The sequence below is a fragment of the Galeopterus variegatus genome, unplaced genomic scaffold (genome assembly GCF_000696425.1).
Source record: "Galeopterus variegatus unplaced genomic scaffold, G_variegatus-3.0.2 Scaffold6230, whole genome shotgun sequence".
In the NCBI taxonomy this organism is placed as follows: Eukaryota; Metazoa; Chordata; class Mammalia; order Dermoptera; family Cynocephalidae; genus Galeopterus; species Galeopterus variegatus.
In genome coordinates this window covers 64,258-88,000 of record NW_007732341.1, presented here as the reverse complement: position 1 = coordinate 88,000, position 23,743 = coordinate 64,258, and the positions used below count along the sequence as shown (strand labels likewise).

Sequence of the window (23,743 nt, the reverse complement as noted above, 5' to 3'; positions counted from 1 at the left end):
TGCAAATTAAACAGCAATTAAACACCAATTCCCCGAGGGGAATGGTTAACACAAAGGCACCGAAATAGAAGGATGCAATTTGAAAGAAGTTTCTGGTGGGGATGAGCAGGGGAGGGCAGAAGGGCGGGGTAAAGGAGCTGGCCGGGGTGTGTGGCTGCAGTGTGGGGTCACAGGGTGGAGAGGGAGCAGCCCCAGGTTGGGCCTGGCAGAGTCAGGCCCCATCAGCCCTGTCTCCCCGCAGCCTGACTCTAGGGGTGCCTCTGGCCTCAGAAGTTGGCCATGGACACCCCAGTCCTGCAAAGTCAAGTCTGTTTGTAACCCCATTACAGAAGAGGGAAACCGAGGCGCGGAGCGTGGCCCTGTGGCCAGGTTGAGGGAGCGCAGGGGCTGGTCTCTTACATTTAGTGCTCTGTGGCCCCCTATGGATGGGGACAGAGTACCTGCCCCAGGAGGATCCAAGCAGGCACTGCCTGCTCAGTGCAGAAGATTCTGGAGTCTTGGACGGGCAGTTTGCCTGTGAGAGTGTTCAGAGAGATAAGAGCCCCACCCTGCCCCACCCCACCCTTGGGAGCAAGGTCCTTGTCCTTGTGCTGTTTAACTCCTGCCACATTGCTGGCCTATGGCCTCCTTCAAAGGCAACGGGAGCCCTGGGTCAGCCTCGCCCCCGCCCATGCCGATGTCTAAGGGGGATTTGGTTCCAGCCTCGCAGGGCTGCCAGCCGAGTGCCTGGTGGTTGGTCTCTGGCACCCACTGCTGTGATTTCAACAAAAGGATGGCCCTGCTTCCTGCGTTGGTGGCGTTCATCACCCACTCACTGATGTCCATGCGGGCCTCTTGCCAGGGTCAGAAGAGGTCAGAGATCGTGCCTGATGCAGACACCCCAGCTCCACGTGGTCCTGGTTGGACCAGAGTGGGGAGGAGGCTCAGCATGGAAGTGAAGCCTCTGCCCAGGGTGGGCGTGGTGACTGGGGCTTTGAAGAGTGGGTAGGAGGTTGCCAACACAGGTAGCAGACCTGTAGGTACACTGAGAACCAGCGTGTCTGGAGTGTTTGCTTCTGACTATGGTGTCGTGATGGGCTGGTTACGCAGGGCTCCAGTAGCCCTCTGGGTCCAGTGAGGCTTACCTGAAGGACACAGGGACCAAAGCTGGCTTTAAAGCCAGTCAGGGATGGGAGTGGGCCCCAGTGCTCTCCTTTTTGCCCTGCAGGTCTTGATGACCGGCCCAGCTCAGGCTCCTGGGGCACCAGTGACCAGAACAGTTCATCCTTTGACCCCAGCCGGGTGAGAAACCCCTGCGAGACCCTAGATCCTGGGTTTCCCTTGCCTGGGGTGGGGGTGTATGAGTGAACGGAGGCAGAGAAAATGGGGGGGGGGGTCAGACGCCAACCTGTTTTCTGGGGGGGTTCAGACTTGGAGACTCGCATTCGAGTCCTGAGTCTGGCACAGAAAATATGTTTGCCTCCCAGCTGTAATAGGGGTGGGCCCTGGCCCCCCACCCCCAAGCCTCTGGCACTGCTCACCCCCACCCTGTCTCTCCTAGACCTACAGTGAGGGTGCCCACTTCAGTGAGTCCCACAGTGGCCTCTCTTCGTCCACATTCCTGGGACCCGGACTTGGAGGTGAGTGTCTGGCGTCCAGCATGGGGCTTCTCCCATAGGTGCACAAATGGTAGGCCTCGAGGTGCGGTCAGGGCAGTGGAGTCCTGGGCACTTCCGGAATGTCCACTCAGAGATCACTGGCAGCAAGAGCCTCTGCCCGGCCTCGGAGCAGAGTGCAGCTGGACACGGCCCAGACTCCCCTGGGTGTGGGAACTCTGCGACTCTGTTTCTCTGTCTGGGAGTTGGAGGCAGGAAGGCAGTTCTGCACCCCACTTCCCTCCTGGGGTTGTTGGGGGGCTCTCCTGCTTCTAAGGGGAGTGGTCATTAGGAACTGGCCAGGGCCCTGCTGGGAAATAGACTCAGGAGTCCTGGCCCTTCTGCGGCCCACCCACCCTGTCTCCCTGGGGGTCATCATCTTAACAAGAGAACCAAGGCTTGGACAGGCCTGGGTCCAAGTTCTGCTCTACCCACTGGGGACCCCAGGCAAGCACCATTTCCTCTCAAGCCTCAGTTTCCTCACCTGTGGGACACAGGGATTCTCACGGAACCTTCCGTGTAGGAGGCAGCCACCTGTACTCATGGTACCCAGTTGGTGCTGATCCTTGTGATATCCCAGCCCCCGATGCAGGTGAGCACCCAGAGGCTCAGCAGGAAGTGACCATCCCACGGTCTGTGACTGCTCGGGGCCTGACCAAGGCTCCATCCTCCAGGGACCATCTGGTCTGCATGGTAGTCCCGTGTGCTGTTTTTCCCACCAGGTGACCCCTGCAGGCTCCCTGCTGAGCCTCACCACCCTCCCCTCCCCACAGGTGTGGTAGGAGTTTTGTGCCCATTTCCCAGCTGAGGAAGGCGAGGCCCAGCCTCACCCTGTAGCCTGGGGTGGCCTCTGCGCCGCGGGAGGTTGGGTTCCCTCTGGCTGTCCTTCCTCCTAGTCTTCATGCTTCCTGTGGCCCGGGGGTGGCCAGGGCAGTTCCCATGGCTGGGCCTATTCAGCGGTGCCCAGGGCTCAGCTGTGGCCCTGTCCCGGTCCCCCACACGCTCCTGCAGGTGGGGCCTGGCCTGCGGCTGAGGAGCTGGGAGAGGGCAGGTGGGGGTCCCAAGGGGCTAGCAGCAAGGAGCATCCTTTCACCAGCTCCGGGACCTCCAGCCTCCCCCAGCCCCCATTTCCTCACCCATGGATTGGGGCTGGTAGCCGCTATTGTGGCATGTGGCCTGGGGCACCTGGTGTGACGGGGTAAGCGTGGCCTCTCTCTTCCCCACCTCCCATAGGCTCACTGTGATGAGGAAACGAGGGAGGAACACCAGACCCCAGCAGTATTTGCTCCTGGAATCTCCCTGAAATTGTTGTATTTTTAAAATAAAGTAATTGGGAAATTTTCCCTCTCGTTTGAGAGTAATTCCAGTTACTTGATGGAGCATTGTGACTTCTCGGTCACAGCGTGGCTGTTCACCGTTCCCCTTTGGTCACATTTGGCACCCAGTCTGAGCCAAAAGGGGACTTAAATGGCTCAGGCCCTGAATAATCAGGGATCCTGCTTCAGGCAAGGCTGGATGCAGGGGCCCATGCAGCAGCAGGAGTCCTCTGCACAGCCCCAGGCCTCCCTGCTCATTCTCCTTGGGTGTGAATTGACGTCCCCAGGGAGGTACTCACCAGCAAAGTGGGAGTCACGTGCTTGTTGGTGAACTAACCACTGGCAGGAAGGCTGGGCTGCCCTGTTGGCCCAGCTGAGTGCTAGGAGTAGAACCTGTGTCCTAGGGAGCTCAGAGAACCTCGGAGTGTCACGGGGCCTGGGTACTGAACCTGGCGGTCGCGTGTACACAAGACCACAGGCTCCGCATGGGTTTCCCACGAGGGACCCCCATGCCTGTCTCCTGGAACAGATGAATGCGGGTGAGTCCCATGCTCCAGGAAGTCAGAACCTCACAACTGTGAGCAGGGAAACTGAGGCTCTGGAAGGACAGGGCCCATCAAGCTTAGGCACAGGCAGCAAGAGGCTGAGGCTGGACTGAGCTTGGCTTAGTCTCACCACCATGGCAAGGGTACATGTGGGGCCCTGGCAGGACAGGCTCCAGCCCATTGGAGTTTGCAGAATGCTGAGTACAAGTTGGCCCCACAATCATCTGGGGACCTGTTTGTGTCCCCAAGCCCGTCACCAGGCAAACCAGGAGACTGGCCCAGAGAAAGCCAGTGTCCCATCATGGTTCTCTCAGTCATACACCCCTACCGAGTTCCTGCTGTCTACAGACATGTGCCAGGCACTGGGTTGACCCCAACAGACCCTGAAGATGCTGCTTGGGGTCAACTCCCAAGTGACTTTCCTTTCTTCCTTTCCTCCAGGCAAGGGTGGCGAGCGGAGTGCCTACACCACCTTCGGGAGAGACGCGGGTGCTGGTGGCTTGACTCAGGTGAGGTGCCCCGTCAGCACCTAGCAGCGGGCGGGGCGGGCGCAGGCAGGAGCCACTCGCTCAGGGTGACCAGGGGCCGCAGACTAGGCTGGGCTCCCTGCCTCTCACCCCCAACCCTCTACTTTTTGTGTGTGTGTGTCTGTGTTGTGACAATTTCCTTTCTGATCTGTGGAAACTTTCCTAGCCGTGTTCTCTCTAGTGGCAGCTAAGATAGGCCCCAGCCCTGTCTGTGCTGGCCGAGTGTGGATGGGGAGGAGGAGGAGGTGGGCAGGGCCAGGGGAGGCCACAGCCCTTGTCCCATGGCTCCCCTACTTGGGCACTAGGTCTGGGGGGGACACCATGTGCAGCTGGAGGGGCTCAGAGATGCCTGCCCACCCCTGAGTGGCAGACACAGAAACTGAGGCCAACTTAGCAGCCGTTCACAGGTGGGGACCACCCAGGGAGCCCATGTGAGAAGCGCCCAGCCCTGGTGAAATTCTCATCCACACTGACCCCAATTTGTGAGGCTGACAGGAACAGTGACTAGCCTTAGTGGTCCCTGTGTGACCACCTGTCCTGGTCACCCTTCAGGTCCTCTTCTCCTCCGAGGATTTGATTCTTGTCCCCACCTGTGACTCCCGAATGTCATGGCAGAGCCCAGCCTTTATTCCAGGCCGGCTGCTGCAATCATTGAGCACCAGCTGGGTACCAGGCCCTGGCCAAGTTACCCCAGCCAACCCCGACAGTCCCTCCTACGCCCCCGGAACAGCTGACATAAACGGGCCCACGTAAAGAAGGCAAAGACACGGTGCAGCGGGACCACTGACAGGAGAAGCAGAGCTGGGCAGTACTAGGTCTTGAGCCCTGGTCTCTGGTGGCGCCAGGGTAGCCACACAGTGGGTTCAGGCTGGCAAGCCGGGCCGTACAGCCCAGACCATGCAGAGACGTCGCGTGACTCAGTGCTGGGAGCTGAGGGTGGCCCTTGCTCCCCAGGGAGGAAAGCCCCTTACAGACACACATATGCGCATATGCTAAATTTAACCGTGCAGGTTTTTTTTTTTAAAAGGGTAAAACAACTAGGTCTCGCTGCCACTGTCGCAGTTTTGCACGTTTAGCTTCCTGGAATCCAGGCTGCATTCTCAGACTTACCGGCAACAGTTTCTGTTTCTCAGTCTTCATGTACGTAGCAGGGCGGCTTGCAGTCCATAGTGCTGCAGGTCAGAGAAGCAGGGCAGGTGTTGCGAAAGGGACATCCAGGGCAGGTGGAAGGGGACACCCCCCAACTGCAGCAGCCTGAGGGCACAGTCACCCTCAGATGGGTCCCTGGGGCTGGCCTTTGCAATTGGTTTTTTTTTTTTTAAAACTGGAATTGGTCTGGGGGTGGATGGCCACCCGGGGCCTCCTGATGACCTGCCTCCCACCCCCCAGGCTGGCTTCCTGCCGGGCGAGCTGGCCCTCGGCAGCCCTGGGCCGCTATCCCCTCCAGGCATCAAGGGTGGCTCCCAGTACTACAGCTCCTACCCTGGCAACCCTCGGCGCAGGGCTGCGGACGGCAGCCTGGGTGAGTGGGATCCACCCAGGGAGGTTGCAAGAGGGACACGGCTTGTTCTCCTGTTAGCTAAGGGGACAGGAAGGGGATCGGCAGCCTTTCTGGGGCCTGGCTGGACACTGGGAGCTTGGGCTGGACAGCGACCTAAGAGAGAAGCAGGCACGGTCGGTTCTTGTTCGCAGTCGTTTTGGTCCATGAAGTCACTGCCAGTGCTGAGCCATTGCTCCTGGGAGAAACCCAGGGTTAGGTTCCTGTGAGCCTCCGGTCACGACAGCATCATCAGCCCATGGATGCCCATTGTCATTTCACATGGCTGTTTAGAGACACCTTAGTTCACGTCTATCATTGATCCATTCACGTTGAGCTCATGGCCAGCGGCACTGTCGCTCGCGCCTGAATGCAGCTTCCCTGATATACGCCTTTCCTCTGGGAGGCTCAGCACTGTGCAAAATCTCCAACATAACGCACAAAAATGTGGAGGATCGTGGCTCTCAGTAGACTGACGAAAGAAGCCTTGTTTAAGAGTGAGAACAAACCAAGGAGGCAGCACGCGGCTGTGGCCCCAACCCTTGCATAGTATTTTTGCATCTTTGAATTCTTGTAGGTGGACTTGGAGTTTTTAGTGGTTTTATTATGTGGGAAATGCAAGGGTCTTTTCTCCAGACTGTAGCGCAGAGGCTGTTCTAATGACCACCCTGCCCCTGTCCCCAGGGGGGTGGCAGGCTGGCTCTGTCCTGGGCGGGTGGGGCCCGCTGGAGGGTGCCGCTCTCTCTTTGCTCCCAACAGACACGCAGCCCAAGAAGGTACGGAAGGTGCCACCGGGTCTCCCGTCCTCGGTGAGTTGTGGGATGGAGCAGGGTGCCCCACGGGCCACGCACCTCTCATGTCTCCGAGGCTCAGGGGGCCCTTCCCACCAGAGATCACAGCACATTGGTGGGGGTGCCGGGCCGCATGTGGGCTCATGTGACCCACTGCATGTGGGTGGACCCCTCGTGGGTGCTGAGCCAGTATGTGCCCTAAGGCCCCAGCTCTGACCAGAGGCCACCTCCAGGACATGTCAGGGAAGTTCTTCCTGAGGTCCAGCCATGATCTCTTTTGCTTCAAGAGAAAGTTGAGTCCTGTGGCTGAGGCCTCCTTGGAAAGGGCAGGGGGGTCCTGTGAGAGAGCGCAGGAAGGAGCCGCCCTCTGGGCCGGTTTGGAGGGGCCCATCCCTGCCACTCTGTGGTTGGCAGGATGCCAGACCCGGCAGATGGTGCTGGGCCATCAGTGGCTTGCAGCACCACACTCCTGCTATTTAATCACGTTGGAAGAAAAGGCAGTTTGCTGGATTCCCTGGCTCAGCCACCGCCCCCTCTGCCTGGCTTCCTGCACTGGGCCCACAGGCTGGCCACGCACCCCTCCCCTGGGCTGCCCCAGCTCACACAGGTCCAGGTTTGGGGTAGATGGAAGGCGCAGTCAGACTCACTCTGCTTTAAGGCTCTACTCTGCACCTCTCCCTGCTCCTTCAGGCCCCGTCTTCCCCTGCCCTTACCTCCCACTGCAATTTCCTGCAGCACCAGAGCCGAGCGCCCTCCAGTGCTAGGGCAGACGGAACCCCTGGACCCCAAGGCTTCCCTGTTGAGCCTGGCCTCATGGTTCCAGGCAGCGCTGGCTGATCAGAGTGGGCACTGCTCATAGAACCTCTGTGCCGTGCTGCTTGGGGGCAGCCAGCATTGCATGTCACCGTAGGGCCCTGACTCTGGGGTCCCAGGGGCTTGTGTGGTCCAACCTGGGCCCTGGGAAGGTTCCAGCACTGATCCCAGATGGGGAACATGGAAGAAGGAAGGGCTGGCGGCATTGGAGCTGGGGCTTTTGAGGGTCAATAGGAGTTTGCGTGATTAAGGAGGGAAAAAGCCTTCTGGGCAGAGGCCAGTTTCAAAGGCCTCTGGCGCAAGAGACCAGAACTTTGGGGAATGGGGGGAAGCAGGAGGTGGGGGTGAGAAAAGGAGCTGTAGAGCGAGATGGGGGCTCTCAGAAGCCCACACTGCAGGCTGAGGGTCTGGCAGTTATCCAAAGCGAGAGTGGTTTTAGAGGAAAGGGTTTAGAGCAGGACAGGGAAATGGGGTGGTGAGTGGTCAGTCTTCCAGGAGTGGGGACAGGACTGGGAAGGGGCAGTCAAGGGATGAAGGTTGACTGGTCTGCCTACCCACAGGTGTACCCACCCAGCTCAGGTGACGACTATGGCAGGGAAACTGCTGCCTACCCATCTGCCAAGACCCCCAGCAGCACCTACCCCACCCCCTTCTACATGGCAGGTATGTGGGGTCCTGTCTGGGACAGCTGGGACAGGGTCCGGGGCCACCACCTGCCTCCACCTCACTGTTCTTTCTCCATAGATGGCAGCCTGCACCCCTCAGCCGAGCTCTGGAGTCCCCCAGGCCAGGCAGGCTTCGGGCCCATGCTGGGTGGGGGCTCATCCCCCCTGCCCCTCCCTGCAGGTGGTGGCAGCTCTGTGGGCAGCAGCAGTGGGGGCGCCTTTGGTGGCCTGCACGAGCGCATGGTAGGGTCAGGGGCCGGGCCGGGTGGGCGGGCTGGCGGCAGCCCTATCTCACTCTCCTCCACCATCTCCACTGCCTCCACTGCAGGGCTACCAGCTGCAGGGAGCGGAGGTGAATGGTGGGCTCCCAGCCGTGTCCAGCTTCTCCTCGGCCGCTGGGGCTGCCTACAGCAGCATCTCCAGCCACACGCCACCTGTCAGCGGGGCTGACAGCCTCATGGGTATGGCCACCCCTGGGTATGGTCAGGGATGTAGCCCCCTGACCTCAGTGGGTGCAGGAGTGTTTTCCTGGGAGTACTGGAGTCTGGTCTTTATTGTTACTAATGTCGCCTACCTTGTGTCAGGCCCACCCTGTGCAGTGGGTATAGGAGTGTGTAAAATCAGCTCTTTGAGGAGCTGGGGAAACTTGAGGCTCAGAGGGGTCTTGCTCACCCAGGATCCTGCCTGTCCCCAGAGCCTCCACCCTATGGGGCAGGCATCCAGGTGTTGGGCAGAGACCCAGCCGAGACCAGGGCTGCCCTGCCCAGCGCTGGACTTAGGTATCAGGGAGGCAGCCCTGAGGTTGGGCCTCACCTCGCTTCTCACACAGGCTCTCGTGGGACCACAGCCGGCAGCTCCGGGGATGCCCTCGGGAAGGCGCTGGCCTCGGTGAGGCACGGGGTATTGGGGGTGGCTGGGGAGGCCGGGCTAGTGGCACCAAGAGACTGTCTGTTGACTGCACCGTCTCTCTCTTCATCTCTGTTGCAGATCTACTCCCCAGATCACTCAAGCAATAACTTCTCCTCCAGCCCCTCGACTCCCGTGGGCTCCCCACAGGGTCTGGCAGGTCTGTGCAGGGTGCTGGGGGTGGGGGAGGCTAGGTCTGGTGCCTGCGTTCCTGCTCAGGCAGGCAAGTGGGGAAGGATCAGGTCATTCCAGAGGGTCAGGCAGTGAGACAGTGGGGCGGGATCCCTCACAAGCTCATGCGCCCTTGGGCAATCCAGGGAGGTTCCCTGAAGGTGGCATCCAAGCTAGTCCTCCAGAGCCACAGCACACAACCAGGTAGTGAGAACGGGCTGGGAGGTGGCATCCAGGTTAGATCACAGACAAAAGGTAGCAGGCAGGACTCGGTAGTTCACCCTGCATGAAGTTGAGGGGAAACTGGCACGTCACAGCAGCTCCCAGTCACATGGGAGCCAGTTGGGGCCGGAGCCCAGGGCCCTAGAGCCAGGGAGCAGGGCTGAGGCTCTGGCCTGGAGTCTGGAAAGGACAAAGGTTGTCATCTGCTGACCTGACAGATATTAATTAGGTGCCAGCTGTATACCCTGTGCTTGGCTCTGGCAAGGGACAGATCCTCCCTTCCCTGGTGGGATGCTCCTGGGCATCAGCTGGGCATGAGGGGCAGTGAGAGCAGAGGTTCTGAAAGTCCTGACAGTTGTGTTAAAAATACCCCCGAGTCCTCCTCTCTGTCCTGTGGAAGCCTCAGGAACTCTCATTTTGCCTGTTCGGTCCCCTTGGAGTTAGTCATTTCCTGGCCTGCTGCTGGACTCCAGAGAGGGTTAGCCAGGGTGGGGCAGGACAGGGGGAGCCACTGTCTGGGGTACCTTCTGTGTGCCTCTGAGCTGCCTTCCCTCAGGGGATTGGGTTTTGTAGATGAAGAAACCAAAGCTCCCCCAGCCCAGTGAGAGGTGGGATTTGAACTCAAAGCCGTGCCCAGCCTTTGCGAGTGGCAGGCACCCCCGTGTGGCCACTTTGGGCAACACAGGCCCTCCCCAGCCAGCCTTACGGGCCATTCAGATTTTTTCCTCCATAGTGACCTAGCAGGGATGCAGAGCCAGGGTCAGACTGAGTCCACTCTCTGCCTGTCTTTCTACCATTCACACACCTCCTGCCCCTTCCAGGGACGTCACAGTGGCCCCGAGCAGGAGCCCCTGGTGCCTTATCACCCAGCTACGATGGGGGTCTCCACAGCCTGGTGAGCTTTCCTGCCCCACTGCAAACTCCGCCTTCCTCAGCTAGGGTGGGGGTTGCTTGGCCTGTGTCCACCGAGTGACCAGCAGACCATGCAGAAGGGCAGATGCCCCCAGAGAAGAAGGAACTATTTAGTTTTTTGGGAATAACGCCCAAAGCTGTTGCTGTGGCCCTGCAGTGGGCAGAGGCACACATTTAGAGCTGGTCCAAAACACTGGATTTCTTGGGGAAGGAGCGAAATGGGACCATCTGATGCTTATGTGCCAGAGTGGCTGTAGTTGGGGTGGGACGGGGGCCCAGTGGCCCAGGCCCCTCAGCTCCTCTGCCCTGCCCCCCTGCAGCAGAACAAGATGGAAGACCACCTGGACGAAGCCATCCACGTGCTCCGCAGCCACGCCGTGGGCTCAGCAGGCGACATGCATGGGCTGCTGCCCGGCCACGGGGCGCTGGTCTCAGGCTTCACGGGCCCCCTGCCGCTGAGTGGGCGGCACACCGGCCTGGTGAGCACTGGGGCAGGGCAGGGCAAGGTACGGCGGTGACCCCAGCCCAGCACTGACATGTCACCTCCCCTGTCCGCAGGTAGGAGGCGGCCACGCGGAGGATGGTCTCGCGAGCAGTGCCAGCCTCATGCACTCACACGCGACCCTCCCCAGCCAGCCCAGTAGCCTCCCCGAGCTCTCGCGGCCACCTGACTCCTACAGCGGTAAGTCCCTCTGGGGCCTGGCAGGATCCGCCGAGCTGTGGGGTCCCTTGTTCCCCAGTTCCTGCTGCGGGGCCCAGCGGCAATCGTCACTCCCCTCTGAGCCACTTACCTTCTCTGGAAAATGGGGGACAGCAGAGTCTCTTGTCACCAAGGGACCAGTAACTGCCCGCTGGCCAAGAGCCCTCTCCCTGCCAGGCACAGGGCTGTGACTCGGCCTCCATGCCACCTGCCAAACCTTCACAGCAGCCTGCGGGCTCAGGACTGTCTGACCCCATTTCCAGCAGGGGAAACTGAGGTGCTGTGGGAGTCGGGGGATACCCCAGGGACATAAAGTGTCACCTAGTCCATCTGCTGTCATTCACTCTTACAGGGATTGGGACCCGGGACAGGGCACCCAGGATCCCAGCAGGGCAGCTCCTTTATCATGTGGGGAGGGAAGGGGTCCCCCCACTTCTCGGGCGGCACCTTGGGATGGGTGCAGTCTCCCTTGTGGACACCCAGGGACACAGGATACCCCAGTCAGCGTCTTTGGGAGGGAAGGTGGGGCCAGTGGTCAATGGCATTGGCCTCCGAGCAGCTGGTTCTCATGGCTTCGAGGCCACCACCTCTTCACGCACACGTTCAACAGGCACCATTGACTGAACTCCCATGACAGGCATGTGTGTGGTGTCCACTGTGACCCTGGCGCTGTTGCAAGTACTGGGCACAGGGAAGGAAACATACGAAGCCTCTCTGGGCAGGAGGTGGTGAGCTCACTGCAGGACCAGTGCCAGGGCAAGGATGGGGGAGAGGGTTGCGAGGGGGGTTTTGTAGTTTTAAAGACGGTGGTCTGGGAGGCAAGAAGGTGATGGTTGAGCAGAGCCTGGGAGGAGGAGAAAACAGGCAGGTGCCTGGGGGAAGAGTGATCTGAGCAGTGGGCACAGACTGTGCAAAGGTCCTGGGGCAGGACCAAGTCTGACATGTTGGAGGAACAGCGAGGAGGCCCGTGTGGCTGGAGCAGAGTGACGGGGGGGGCAGGGAGGGAACGGGGCAGGTCGTGCAGGGTCCTGTGGCCACGGGGAGGACTTGGGCTTCTACCCTGAGGGAGGTGGGAGCCATGGAGGACTGTTGGCAGAGGACAGATGTGTCTGACTCAGTAATCACAGGCGCCCTCTGGTGGCTGCAGGGAGAACAGACCGTGGTGGCAACGGTGCTGATCCGGGAGTGATGCTGGGGTCCAGCCCAGGTGGGGCTGCAGAGGGGTGAGACATGGGTGGGTTCTGGGTGGAGGACTGTTGGCAGAGGACAGATGTGTCTGACTCAGTAATCACAGGCGCCCTCTGGTGGCTGCAGGGAGAACAGACCGTGGTGGCAACGGGGCTGATCCGGGAGTGATGCTGGGGTCCAGCCCAGGTGGGGCTGCAGAGGGGTGAGACATGGGTGGGTTCTGGGTGTTCTGAAGGTGGAGCCCACAGGATATGCAGATGGACAGGATGTGGGGTGGGAGGGGAATCAGGACAGCCCTGGGATTTCTGGCCAGAGCAGCTCATAACAGTGGGGCTGGGTACTCACATAAGGAAGGAGATGGGAGGAACAGGTTTGGGGGCAAATCTGGACATGGGCCTTGGGATAGTTGGGGGTTTCATCTTTTGTTTTTGTTTTTGTTTTTGTTTTGGCGGCTGGGCAGTACAAGGATCCAAACTCGTAACCTTGGTGTTATCAGCTCTAACCAGCCAAGTTAATGAGCCAGCCCTTGGGGTTGTTAAACGTCTGAGATACGAGACGCTGAGAAGGTGGGATCACTGAGATCCAGGTCCCGGACCCTGGCCTCAACAGCCAGTCTGACTTCTCCAGTCAGTACTTCTTGAGTTTCTTGATTTACCACTTCAGGCCAGAAGTTCTGCCCCAGGGGACAGGAGACAGCATCTGCGGACATCTGTGGTTGTCACAACTGGGGGGTGCTCCTGGCATGGAGTGGGTGCAGCACTTGCAGTGTCCAGGACGCCCCACCACAGGGAAGGATCTGGCCCCAGTGTCCACAGTGCCGAGGGGGAAGGGACCATGACTGTAGTCTTTTTATTCCCTTCTTTTCCTTAAGAGTTTTTTTTGGGGGGCGGGGATTGGGAGAGGTGGCTGGTCTGTTCGGGGTCTGAACTCCTGATGTTGGTGTTACAAGACTACACTCTAACCTGCCAAGCAAACTGGCCAGTACCTTGAGATTTGTCTGTTTCTCACAGTTGGCATTTTGCCGACGGCGTGTCTGAGTAACTGAGGTGAGCCTGACCGTGTCCCTTTAAGCCATGTGGCTTGCATTTGGAGTGCCTGAGCTTTCTAAGGATGGCATCCTGCTGGCATGGTCTTCTGCATCTTGGTTTGCTTGCAGTGGGGCGGCCCTGGCCCTGACGTGGGGTGTTAGGTTGGTTCTCACTCAGTGCTTTTGTGCTGCCTGAATGTTCTCGTGCGTGTCTCCCAGTGCACTTGCACGAGAGTGTGTCATCACGTTCTGAAATTTCTCGATACACGTGGGTCTCCCTTTTCAAAGGAATGCCTGGTGGTTTTCTAGAGTGGCTGTACCACCTCGCCCTCCCACGAGTGGTATTTTGAGTTGAGTCCTCTCAAGTTTACCAGCTTAATGGGTGTGAAAAGGTAGCTCTTCTTGGTTTTCAGTGGCATTTCCTTAATCTTTTGTTGTGAGGAAGTGGATTTCCACGTGTGGTTTCTTTGTCTCTGAAATGCCCGTTCGTATGCTTTGCCCATTTTTCTATTGAGCTACCTGTCCTTGTCTTGTTGATTGCTAGGGGCTCGTTATATATTTTGGAGACCAGTTCTTTGTTACATATCTTTGTCGGTGGCAAGTACCTTCTTTTTTCTTGGTGGCTGGCCAGTAACAGGGATGGAACCCTGGACCTTGGTACTATCAGCACCACACTCTAACCAGCCAAACATGTGGCCAGCTCCTGTGGCAAGTATTTTCTGTGCTGTGGCTGACCTTTGTACTTTGGTGGTGGTATCTTCTGGTAATCAGAAGTCCTCAATTCTGATATAGTCACGTTGATCACTACACGTTTCTTTTTGGCAGCTGGCCATTACAAGGATCCAAACCCTTGACCTTGGTGTTATAAGGCTCTAACCTACTGAGCTAACTGGCCAGCCTCATTTCATATTTTTAAAGAAACAACTTAAATGACTTTCTTCTCCCAATAAGAAAACACCTCTTTTAGTATTTTAAGTAGTTCCCCACTATTTTAAGAGAATTTCCATGTGTTTCTTCGAAAGGCTGTAAAGTTTTGCCTCTCATTTTTCAGTCCTCTGTCTGGAATTGGTAGCTGCATATGGTGTGAGGTAGGGATCCTGTTCTGGGGGTCAGCGTGGTGGCTTGTTTTGTTCTTGCAAACAAAGCCCAGGCTGTTCCAGGAGTGCTCACGCCCCTCCCGCGAGGGGCACAAGGGATTTGTCAGGTAGGCCTGCAGGCTGGCGCTGCCCTGACCCAGGCCTGTTGCAGGACGGGGGCGAGCGGGCACTGCAGCAGGCACTGGTGACATCAAGCGGGAGGAGAAGGAAGATGAGGAAAATGCATCAGTGGCCGACAACTCGGAGGAGGAGAAGAAGGACCTGAAGGCCCCCCGGACCCGGACCAGGTGCCAGCCCCTCCTTGGCCCCTGCCCCGTCCCCCCAGGATGCACACGCACGCCCCGCGCCTGTGCCGGGGCATCTCCCCGACCTCACTGTCTCCCTCTGGCCCCCCGGCCCCCTCCCCCGTAGCCCAGACGAGGACGAGGACGACCTTCTCCCCCCAGAGCAGAAGGCCGAGCGGGAGAAGGAGCGCCGGGTGGCCAATAATGCCCGCGAGCGGCTGCGGGTCCGCGACATCAATGAGGCTTTTAAGGAGCTGGGGCGCATGTGCCAGCTGCACCTCAACAGTGAGAAGCCCCAGACCAAACTGCTCATCCTGCACCAGGCCGTGTCGGTCATCCTCAACCTGGAGCGGCAGGGGCGAGGGCAGTGGGGCCGCCCCGCCCCCGCTGTCCCCTTGCTTCCTGGAGCCAGCCCTTCCCCGCACAGACTGTCCCCTCCTGACTGCCTTGCCTGGCCTCAGTGTCCCCTGCCGGACACCTTCTGGACCCCAGCAGCCCCCACCTGGCCCTTCCTCCTCAGGAAGCCTAGAGGCTGACTTGGGGGGCTCCCAGCCCCCTGAGGTGGTACATAAACCACCCTGGATGGTTGGCCCTCAGCAGCTGCCATGTGGGGCCACTCAAGCCCATGGCCTGCTCCCTGACTCAGTTTCTGCATCTGCGAGTGGGTGTTCATCACCCCCGTCCCCAGGGCTGGGTGAGAATGGAGGATGGAGAGGACCCCACGCCCACCCCCAGATATGACTTGGCTCCGCCTTCCCCTCCCCCACTCCTGCTGCAGCCTCTTAACTCCTTCCTCTCCTGCGTGGCCCGTTAACCCTTTCTCTCATGCAGCACTGTTGCTTGGACTGGAGCCGGAGCCCGGCCCACCCTGCCTGCTGTCCCCTGGCTCTGAGGTTTCCGCATCTGCACGGCGGTGTGCATCTCGTGCCGTGTCCCTGAGCCTGCCTCTCTGCTCTCTGCCTCTCGCGCTGTCCCCTCCATCCCAGCCCGTGCGCCTCCTCTGCTCCTCCCGGCGGCCCCTCCTCACCTCGCACTTGCTGCCCGGGCACCGGGAATGGCCGGGGCCGCGACCACAGGGCCTTTCCTCCCCCAAAGCCCCGCAGTTGGGACTTGAGGGACGAACAGAGACCCACGGGAACATGCCAGCCTCCGATTCTCACTGTCAGTTTGGTCTGCGCGCTTGTCCTGGGCTCCGGGGCCGCCACCTGGAGGGATGGGTTCAGGCCCCCGGGGTAGGCGGGACAGGTGGGTGGGGCAGTGGCAGCACCCCCCACCCAGGGGGCAGGACAGGCCACCAGGGGAGTTCTGGGCACTGGGCCAAGCCTCTGTCCATGTGGTTTATCTTTGCCGCGACCCAGAGCAGCAGGAGCCCTAATGGTGATTAGCACCCATTCTCCCAAGGAGGAGACTGAGGCACAGAGAGTGAAGTCACTTGTTCAGAGCCACACAGCTAGACAGGCCTGTGCTGGGATCTGGCCCCTGACAGGCAGGCGTCTCATCTCCCATTTCGGACTCCTTGGCATGAGAAGGGGTCTCAGCACCATCCTGGTACAGACCAGGTGCTCAGTTAACCAGAGCGGCAGCTGGGGTTGCTCACTGTGCTGATGACAGCAGGCTTCCTGGAGACCTGACACTGCACATCCCATGCAGAGGGCTTGCCGAGGCTGAGGGCCTCCTCCAGGCCCAGCTCTTGGGGCAGCCAGAGGCCGCCATCGGGGGACACGGTTCTGAGGATCCCCACCAGGGTGTGGGATATCACAGGATGTGGGCTGGTTTGCTCCTCATGGGTCCATAGTCCTGGGCTTGTGGGGGGCCCAGCCGTACCCAGCTCACATTACCCAGCAAGTAGCTGCTCTGAATGGGGAAGGTCGTCATCTCCAGAGTAGAGAGAAGGGCAGGGGCCCTGGGACTCCCCTGCCTTTTTGGCCCTGTCCTAGGGCGCTGGCATGAGGGAGGACCTGTAGATTCACAGACAGGGAAATCAAGGCCCTGCATCTCCTCATGTAGATGTCCTGGGAACAGTCAAGGCATTTCTTGGGCATCACCATATACACAGCCTCCGTAGAGCTGGGTTCAAGGGCACACGCTCCCGCGGCCTCTTGCGCACACAGAAAGGCGCACAGCTGCAGGTCTCTGCTACACTCCATGGGAGCGTAGTCCTTGTGCACACAGATGAGCCCGTTCTCACAGATGTGCACACGCATCAGCACGTGGGCCCGCACCACTGCCCACACCCACACCCACACAGCCAGATACCCTGTCCACACCCCGGCCCTGCCCACCCATCCACCCGCTGGCCCCCATCACGTCACTAACAGAGGCCCCGATGCTGTGACCCAGCAGTACGGAGGAGGTGCTGTCCCTGGAGGAGAAAGACCTGAGGGACCGGGAGAGGCGCATGGCCAATAACGCACGGGAGCGGGTGCGCGTGCGGGATATTAACGAGGCCTTCCGGGAGCTGGGGCGCATGTGCCAGATGCACCTCAAGTCGGACAAAGCGCAGACCAAACTTCTCATCCTGCAGCAGGCCGTGCAGGTGATCCTGGGCCTGGAGCAGCAGGTGCGAGGTAGGCTCCCAGGCCAGGGCATCCCCAACGTCCGTCCTCCTGTCCCCCTGCCCGTGTACAGATGTCAGGGGCCTCTGCACAGCAGCACGCTTTGCCGGGAGACCCATGCCGGCTGGCTCTGGTCCTTCTCTGTCCACCTCTCTCTTAGTGGCTGGATTCAGGCCATGCGACGAACCTCAGGCACACCCTAATTTGGGCTCTTCTTTACGACACTCCCAGGCTCCCCACAGCCTTCCTGAGGAAGGAGATGAGCAAGAAACAGCCACACAGTCTGGTGCTCTCTCCCACCCTCCCCAACACCCCCACTGCCACCTCCCATCCTACTGCTCCTGGGGACCCTCTCCCACAGTGCTTTCCCCTCCCCGCAGAGCGTAACCTGAACCCCAAAGCGGCCTGCTTGAAGCGGCGAGAGGAGGAGAAGGTGTCAGGTGTGGTCGGCGACCCCCAGATGGTGCTTTCTGCTGCCCACCCGGGCCTGAGCGAGGCCCACAACCCCACTGGGCACATGTGAGAGGTATGCTGCCACCGGACGAACGACCCAGCCTCAGCCCTGCGTCCTGGGCTCAGGTGTAACCCACAACGGCCCCGTGAGGTGTCAGGTGTTTATCCGTGAAATGGGCCGGATGGTCCGCACCCCACAGCCAGCCGTCGTTGGCATCGAGCCCCAATGCCTGAGCTAATGAGGCTCTGAGGGATGGGGTCACCGGGTCCAGGAGGCCCACGGGCTCCCTGGCTGGTCCCGCTCCCCAAGTCTCTGCCACCTTGACACCCTGCGACGTGCCCCGTGGATCCTGAAGCTGTATCTTGGCTCCACTGCCAGGACGGAAAGGAGCTTTTTTTGTTTTTTGGTAAACAAAACCGGAAAGCAAGCAACAAAACACATGTCAGAAAAGAAAGAAAAAGATGCCTTAACTACAAAACGTAGAGGAACCGAAACATATCACCCAAGGGAGACGCTGTGCAAACCTGGCTTGTTCTTCAAAAGCCACCAGCAAATTGTGCCTAAGCAGACTTTTTTTTAAAGAAAAGTAAAAGAACATTAGTTACAATTTTTTTTTTTTTTAATGTAGAAGAAAATTAGCGAGAATGATGCCTTTGGTCTTTTTTTTTTAAGCTTTTTTTGCATATGTTTTGTAAGCAACAATTTTTTTTGTATAAAAGTCTCATGTCTTGCTATTTCTGCTGCTGTTTCTAGAACTGAGCGTTGCATTTCATGATCAACCAGATTATTAAAAGTTGTGTTAAAAAGACCGGATGGAAACCTGAGGTCCCCCCACCCCTCTGCTCTGGAAGCCGCTGCACAGAACCCAGGCGGGGGCTGGCTGGGGTTCTCGCTCATGTTTTGCTTTTCAGATGGCGGGGGGGGCGGTGTTCTCTTGGTTTTGTTCTGTGTGAAGGGCTGGGGGCCTTTCCCTGGTGGGAGGTGTCCTTTGGGCCCTTTTCCATCCTCCTCCACCCTCAGCAATCAGTACCCCTCACTCCTGGTCTTGCGGGGAAGGGAGGTCTTGGGAGGTCGGGATCCTCCAGGTGACACAGCCAAGGGTCCTTGTCAAGGCAGCTCTGGCCCCCAAGGCACCTGCCGCACCCCAACATCCCTCCCTGGGACCCGCACGTCTCTGAACTGAGGGACTTTGTTGGGACCAATGATCTCTGGTACAGAAACCACTCCCAAGAGCACAGTGCTGGGAGTGTCCCTGGACTACCTGTTCTTCATTCCATTCACCTGGGGACCTGACTTTGAGGGGACCAGGATCAACCCTGCCCCTGAATGGCCATCCTGGCAGGGACAGGCTGCCAGGGGGCTCCATCAGCCTCCGCCCACTCTGAGGAGCATCCTGACCCCAGGGCCACACCTGCTGCCCTGGCCACGTGCACAGGGCTCAAGGTTGAGTGTGGCCAGAGCAAGGGGGAAGGTGTGGATTCTCTGTGGCCCAGAAGGTGCCCAGTGGTTTGTCTAACCATGTCATCTGGAAGACTAAGGGTGGGCCACCTCAGGCCATCTGCTTCGTGTCCCAGTACTCAGGCCTCTTTCCAAGTCCTCCTTACTGGTCTCGTGTCCTGAGAGGGACTGACTCATCCCGGTTTGCTCAGGACTGTCCTGGGCTTAAAACTTAAGTTTCAATGTCCCTGGAACCCCTTCGGTCTCAAGCAAACCATGGCGATGGTCACTCTGTGGGTCAGGACTGCTGGGGGCCTTCCTTTTCCCTTCCCCCACACCTGGCATAAAGGCCTTATGGATCCCCAGGCTGGCTGCATTCACCCCACCAGCATCCCCCGTGCGTCTCTACCAAGACCCCCACTGCTGCCTGCAGGAGAGCCGGACCGCCTGGCCACCCCTCCCCAGACTGGAATTCCCCAAGGCTGAGGCCCATGGGAAGTTCAAGTGGGACCCCAAGGCCAGCTCGAGGCGCTGGCGACCCTCACCTCCCCATTCAGCAGCCCTGGGGTCTGCCCCCGGGACAGGTCAGCGGGCAGAGGGAAACTGGCCAATGCTCCTGTCTTGGTGACTTCCTGCCCCGGTGACTTCCTGCCCCATGTGGGTTTTGTCTCTTTTAGCAAACCTGCCTCGGTTTCCTTCTTCTTTAGCTTCTGGTCCTGCCCATAAGTCCCGATGGGCAGCCGCCAAGGAGCCTCTGAGGCCCTGTCGACTTTGGGACTGTATTATATATATAATTTAAGTTATATATAGTGAGATTAACCCAGCACAAGAAAAGAACAGCAATTGGGGATGGGGAATAACCACAGTTTTGAGGGGGAAATTGTGCTCTGAGTGCCTAAAGATAACTGGTTTAAAAAAATTTTTTTTAAAGAAAAATACTTTTTATACATGTCAACACAGCTGGCTGGATTATTTTGGATTTTTAAATGATCCTCTTTGAAGTCGCTCTGGAGACCTGTCCTGTACGTAACAGCACTGTAGCAATAAATGTGACATTTTGTAACGATCTTCGGCTATCCCCCGGAATCTTTCAGGTGGCTTATGAATGAATGGGGAGAGGGGTCAGAGAGGTTTGGCCTGAGACGGTGCTGTCGGTGTCCCCATCATGAGGGCCCAGCCTGTCTGGCGGTGTGGGGTGCCTGTTGGTGCGGATTTCTCGTTCTGGAACCACTGGTCCAAAGCTCTGCGGGGGAGGCTGGATACCTGCGCTTGTGACAAGGGCCCCGGGTGACTCAGAAGTGGGATGGGATTGGCTCCCCGGGGAAGAGGATGATCCAGGCCTCCAGGGCTCCAGACCTTTATTGCACCTGGCTTCTCCCTGGTCCCCTGCCTCCAGCCTTGGTCCACTGGGCTGCCCATGTCTGCTCAGTGTTGAGCCTGTCCCTCCCCCTCTGAAAGCTTCTATGGCTCCCAGCTGCCAGTGGCATCCACTCTACGCTCCTGAGTGGGGTACCTGCGACTTCCTCCACAACCAGAGCCCTGCACAGCACACCACAGGCACAGCTCCCGGGGCAGAAGGGGGCGCAGCAGATGCTGTCGGGGGCCTGTTCATTCCCCTCAGCCTCACCAATTCAGTGCCCGTTAGCAACTGTGGTTTGCCCCAAGGGCTTCCTCTGGTCCCAGGAGCTCCCTCTGTCTGTGCACGGGGACACGGCTCTACTCGCCCATCTCGGGGAAGTTGAAGGAATGCGTTTCTGGCCACCTGGGAGGGTGCAGGCCCCAGGGTGTGCCTGCTGGTGCCACAGCTGCCTTCTAGAGGGAGGGGGTGAGGCCGAGGGAGTCCCGCCTGCTCCTCAGCACCCCAGTCGCCTGTGAATTCACGCCGGAAAAGAACTCTTAAAATAGCACTTTCTCTTTCCTGTGTGACCTGTAGCCACACAATACCGGTCCCCCTTGGCACTGTGGACTCTGTGGTGGGGCGTCCTGGGAACTGCAGCTGCTGAGCAGCATCCCTGCCTCCACCCACTCTGTGCCAGGAGCACCCCCAGTCATGACAGCCACAAATGTCCTCAGACATCTCCCAGTGTCCCCTGGGGGCAGAATCACCCCAGTTGAGACCCCTTGGGTGAAGTAGCAAATGCCCCACAGGATGCCACCAGCAACAGGGAGCCATGGAAGGTTTCAGAGGGGGAGTGATGACATCTAGGATGCTGCAAATACCTTTTTTTAAAAAAATTAGGGGCCGGCCTGGTGGCGCACTGCTACAGTGCGCCGCTTGGGAGTGCGGTGGCGCTCCCGTCGAGGGTTCGGATCCCACATACAGACCGGTTCCCGCTCACTGGCTGAGCGAGGTGCGGGCGCAGCGCCGAGGGTTGCGATCCCGTTGCCGGTCCCGGTCCGGTTTGGGCGCGACACTTAGGGTTGCAATCCGTTGCCGGACATGAAAAAAAAAAAGACAAAAAAGAAGGAAAAAAATTAATGTATGTATTTTGGCAGGTGGGCTGGTACAGGACCTTGGTGTTATCAGCACCACGTTCCAACCCACTGAACTAACCGACCAGCTCCTCTGCACACATTTAAATCCACACACTGAGTAGGGAGGTAGAGAGGTGAATCCCAGAAGCTGGGGTCGCCCTGGTTTGTACTGTCTGCCCCATCGGGAGTTTATTCTAGTGTCCTGTGAGCAGGGACCAGACTCCTTTTTTCCCCTTATAATTAGCACATGGATTCACTGCTGACATTGAGGCTGGAACCTTCTCTGTGGTGGGGCCGTCCTGGATGTAGGACACTGTAGGGACCTCCATGGGCGCCTGAACAGGGATACACCCTGGCAATATGGCGCCCTTCCTGGTTCTTCTCCGCAGTAAAAAGCTCGCTGGCGCCAACACCCAAGCCCACCCACGCCAAACCTCAGCCAGTCACAGGTCAAGGCTCACCTCCTGCCCAGCCCCGTCCAATCAGTTACCGCCCCGTCCACTCTCTCTCCCGCCCCGGAGCACAGCACCCTATAAATGTACGCGCAGTCCTTGAATAAAGCGGAACTGCTCTGGCGAACTATTAGCCCGGGTTTCACGTGATTCCTTCGTCTGTGCGCCCCTTCATTTGGTGCCGAAACCCGGGAAGGAGTTCACCCTGCGACAGGGGACTCCTTCCTTGGGCCTCCTCGGACTCCTACGCGACCCCCCGGGACTGACAGTCCGCCCCGTCCGTTTTCTCCGGCTCTGGCTTCCTTCACCCACCACCGGCTCATCTGTTAGGTAAGCCCCCTTTTCCTTTTGTCAGGCTTGTAGGTTATTTAAACCTTCACCCTAATCACATTCCCCCGGCATTGACGCGTTCCCGGCCCCGGAGGCTGAACGTCCCATTCCTCCCTCTCTCTTTCTCTCACTCCTTTTAACCTTCCTCCTTCCTGGGTTCATCCTTGAACCCATCTAACCTTCCTCCTACCGGGTCCAGGACCCCCGCCGTCCAGTAAACCCTAGCGCGCTAGGCCCCTCCGGCTTCCGGCACAGTTGCCTCCGGGAAGCGAGGGTCTATTACATCCTGTAAACCCCGTTGTATGGGACACCACTACACCCTCCTCTGCACATTGTGTTCCTATTACGATAAAACTAAAAGATCCCTCCAAGGATATAAATCAATCTCAGTACCCCCTCAGTACCACAGCACTTCGCGGACTCCAATCCATTGTCGAGGACCTTCTCAAAAAGGGATACCTTCGGGCCGGCCCGGGCCGTGGCTCACTCGGGAGAGTGCGGTGCTGATAACACCAAGGCCCCGGGTTCGGATCCCACATAGGGATGGCCGGTTCGCTCACTGGCTGAGCGTGGTGCTGACAACACCAAGTCAAGGGTTAAGATCCCCTTACCGGTCATCTTCTAAAAAAAAAGGGGTACCTTCGCCACATCCACTCACCATTCAACACCCCCATCCTGGCAGTAAAAAAACCAAATGGGTCTTACCGACTAGTCCAAGACCTCCGCTTAATTAATGCTGCTGTTATTCCCATTCATCCTTTAACACCCAATCCCTATACTCTTTTGTCCCAGATCGCAGCTTCCACAACTCATTATTCAGTCCTAGACTTAAAAGATGCATTCTTTTCTATTCCCCTGGACCCTGTCTCCCAGGACATATTTGCCTTTACCTGGACTGACCCCAATACATGACACTCTGAACAACTTACCCGGACTGTCCTCCCCCAGGGATTCTGGGATAGCCCTCACCTCTTTGGCCAAGTGTTGGCCCAAGACCTCAAATATTTTCACTCTTCCCACCCACAGTCAACCCTCCTGCAGTATGTGGATGACCTTTTGCTCTGTAGTCCCTCGTGAGAACAATCACAGGCCGACACCGCTTCCCTTCTTAATTTCCTGGCAGACAAAGGGTATCACATTTCATTTTTTTTTTTAAAGATGACCGGTAAGGGGATCTTAACCCTTGGCTTGGTGTTGTCAGCACCACGCTCACCCAGTGAGCAAACCGGCCATCCCTATATGGGATCCGAACCCGTGGCCTTGGTGTTATCAGCACCGCACTCTCCCACCGCACTCTCCCGAGTGAGCCACGGGCCAGCCCCCACATTTCACCTTCTAAAGCCCAAATATCCCTCACTGAAGTCACTTATCTAGGATTTGAATTATCCCCTTCTCGAAAGGCAATCACCCTTAATAGGAAGGAGCTTTTAAGGTCCCTACCTAGTCCAAAAACTAAGGCAGAAATTCTATCCTTCTTCGGCCTAGCAGGGTATTTTAGAGCATGGATCCCAAATTACTTTTTATTGGCCCGCCCACTATATGCCCTTGCAAAAGGAGACCAAAATGACCCCCTATCATCTTCACCAGATAAGCCATTCCAAAAACTCCTCCAGGGCCAGCCAGGTGGCGCACTGGAGAGTGTGGCACTTGGGAGCGTGGCGGCGCTCCCACCGAGGGTTCGGATCCCATGTGGAGACCGGTTCCC

General features: G+C 58.4%; 1 protein-coding gene across 4 annotated transcripts in view; it reads left to right on the top strand.

Moving 5' to 3' along the window:
• Positions 1–19,848, top strand: part of TCF3 (transcription factor 3) — a 39,435-nt gene extending 19,587 nt beyond the window's left edge. The window contains exons 3-19 of one of the 4 annotated variants that reach the window (XM_008590620.1): positions 1,208–1,281; positions 1,541–1,619; positions 3,937–4,004; positions 5,412–5,544; positions 6,319–6,368; positions 7,724–7,826; positions 7,908–8,071; positions 8,157–8,289; positions 8,658–8,716; positions 8,816–8,894; positions 9,949–10,022; positions 10,360–10,518; positions 10,598–10,721; positions 14,203–14,338; positions 14,463–14,667; positions 16,872–16,902; positions 17,271–19,848. In XM_008590620.1, coding sequence (XP_008588842.1) covers positions 1,208–1,281; positions 1,541–1,619; positions 3,937–4,004; positions 5,412–5,544; positions 6,319–6,368; positions 7,724–7,826; positions 7,908–8,071; positions 8,157–8,289; positions 8,658–8,716; positions 8,816–8,894; positions 9,949–10,022; positions 10,360–10,518; positions 10,598–10,721; positions 14,203–14,338; positions 14,463–14,667; positions 16,872–16,902; positions 17,271–17,413 — 1,814 coding nt within the window. In that variant the 3' untranslated portion in view covers positions 17,414–19,848. Of the gene's footprint in view, positions 1–1,207; positions 1,282–1,540; positions 1,620–3,936; positions 4,005–5,411; positions 5,545–6,318; positions 6,369–7,723; positions 7,827–7,907; positions 8,072–8,156; positions 8,290–8,657; positions 8,717–8,815; positions 8,895–9,948; positions 10,023–10,359; positions 10,519–10,597; positions 10,722–14,202; positions 14,339–14,462; positions 14,668–16,675; positions 16,903–17,270 lie in introns of all 4 variants that reach the window. The other 3 variants (XM_008590618.1, XM_008590619.1, XM_008590617.1) reach the window with 3 other exon arrangements.
• Positions 19,849–23,743: the final 3,895 nt, after the last annotated feature.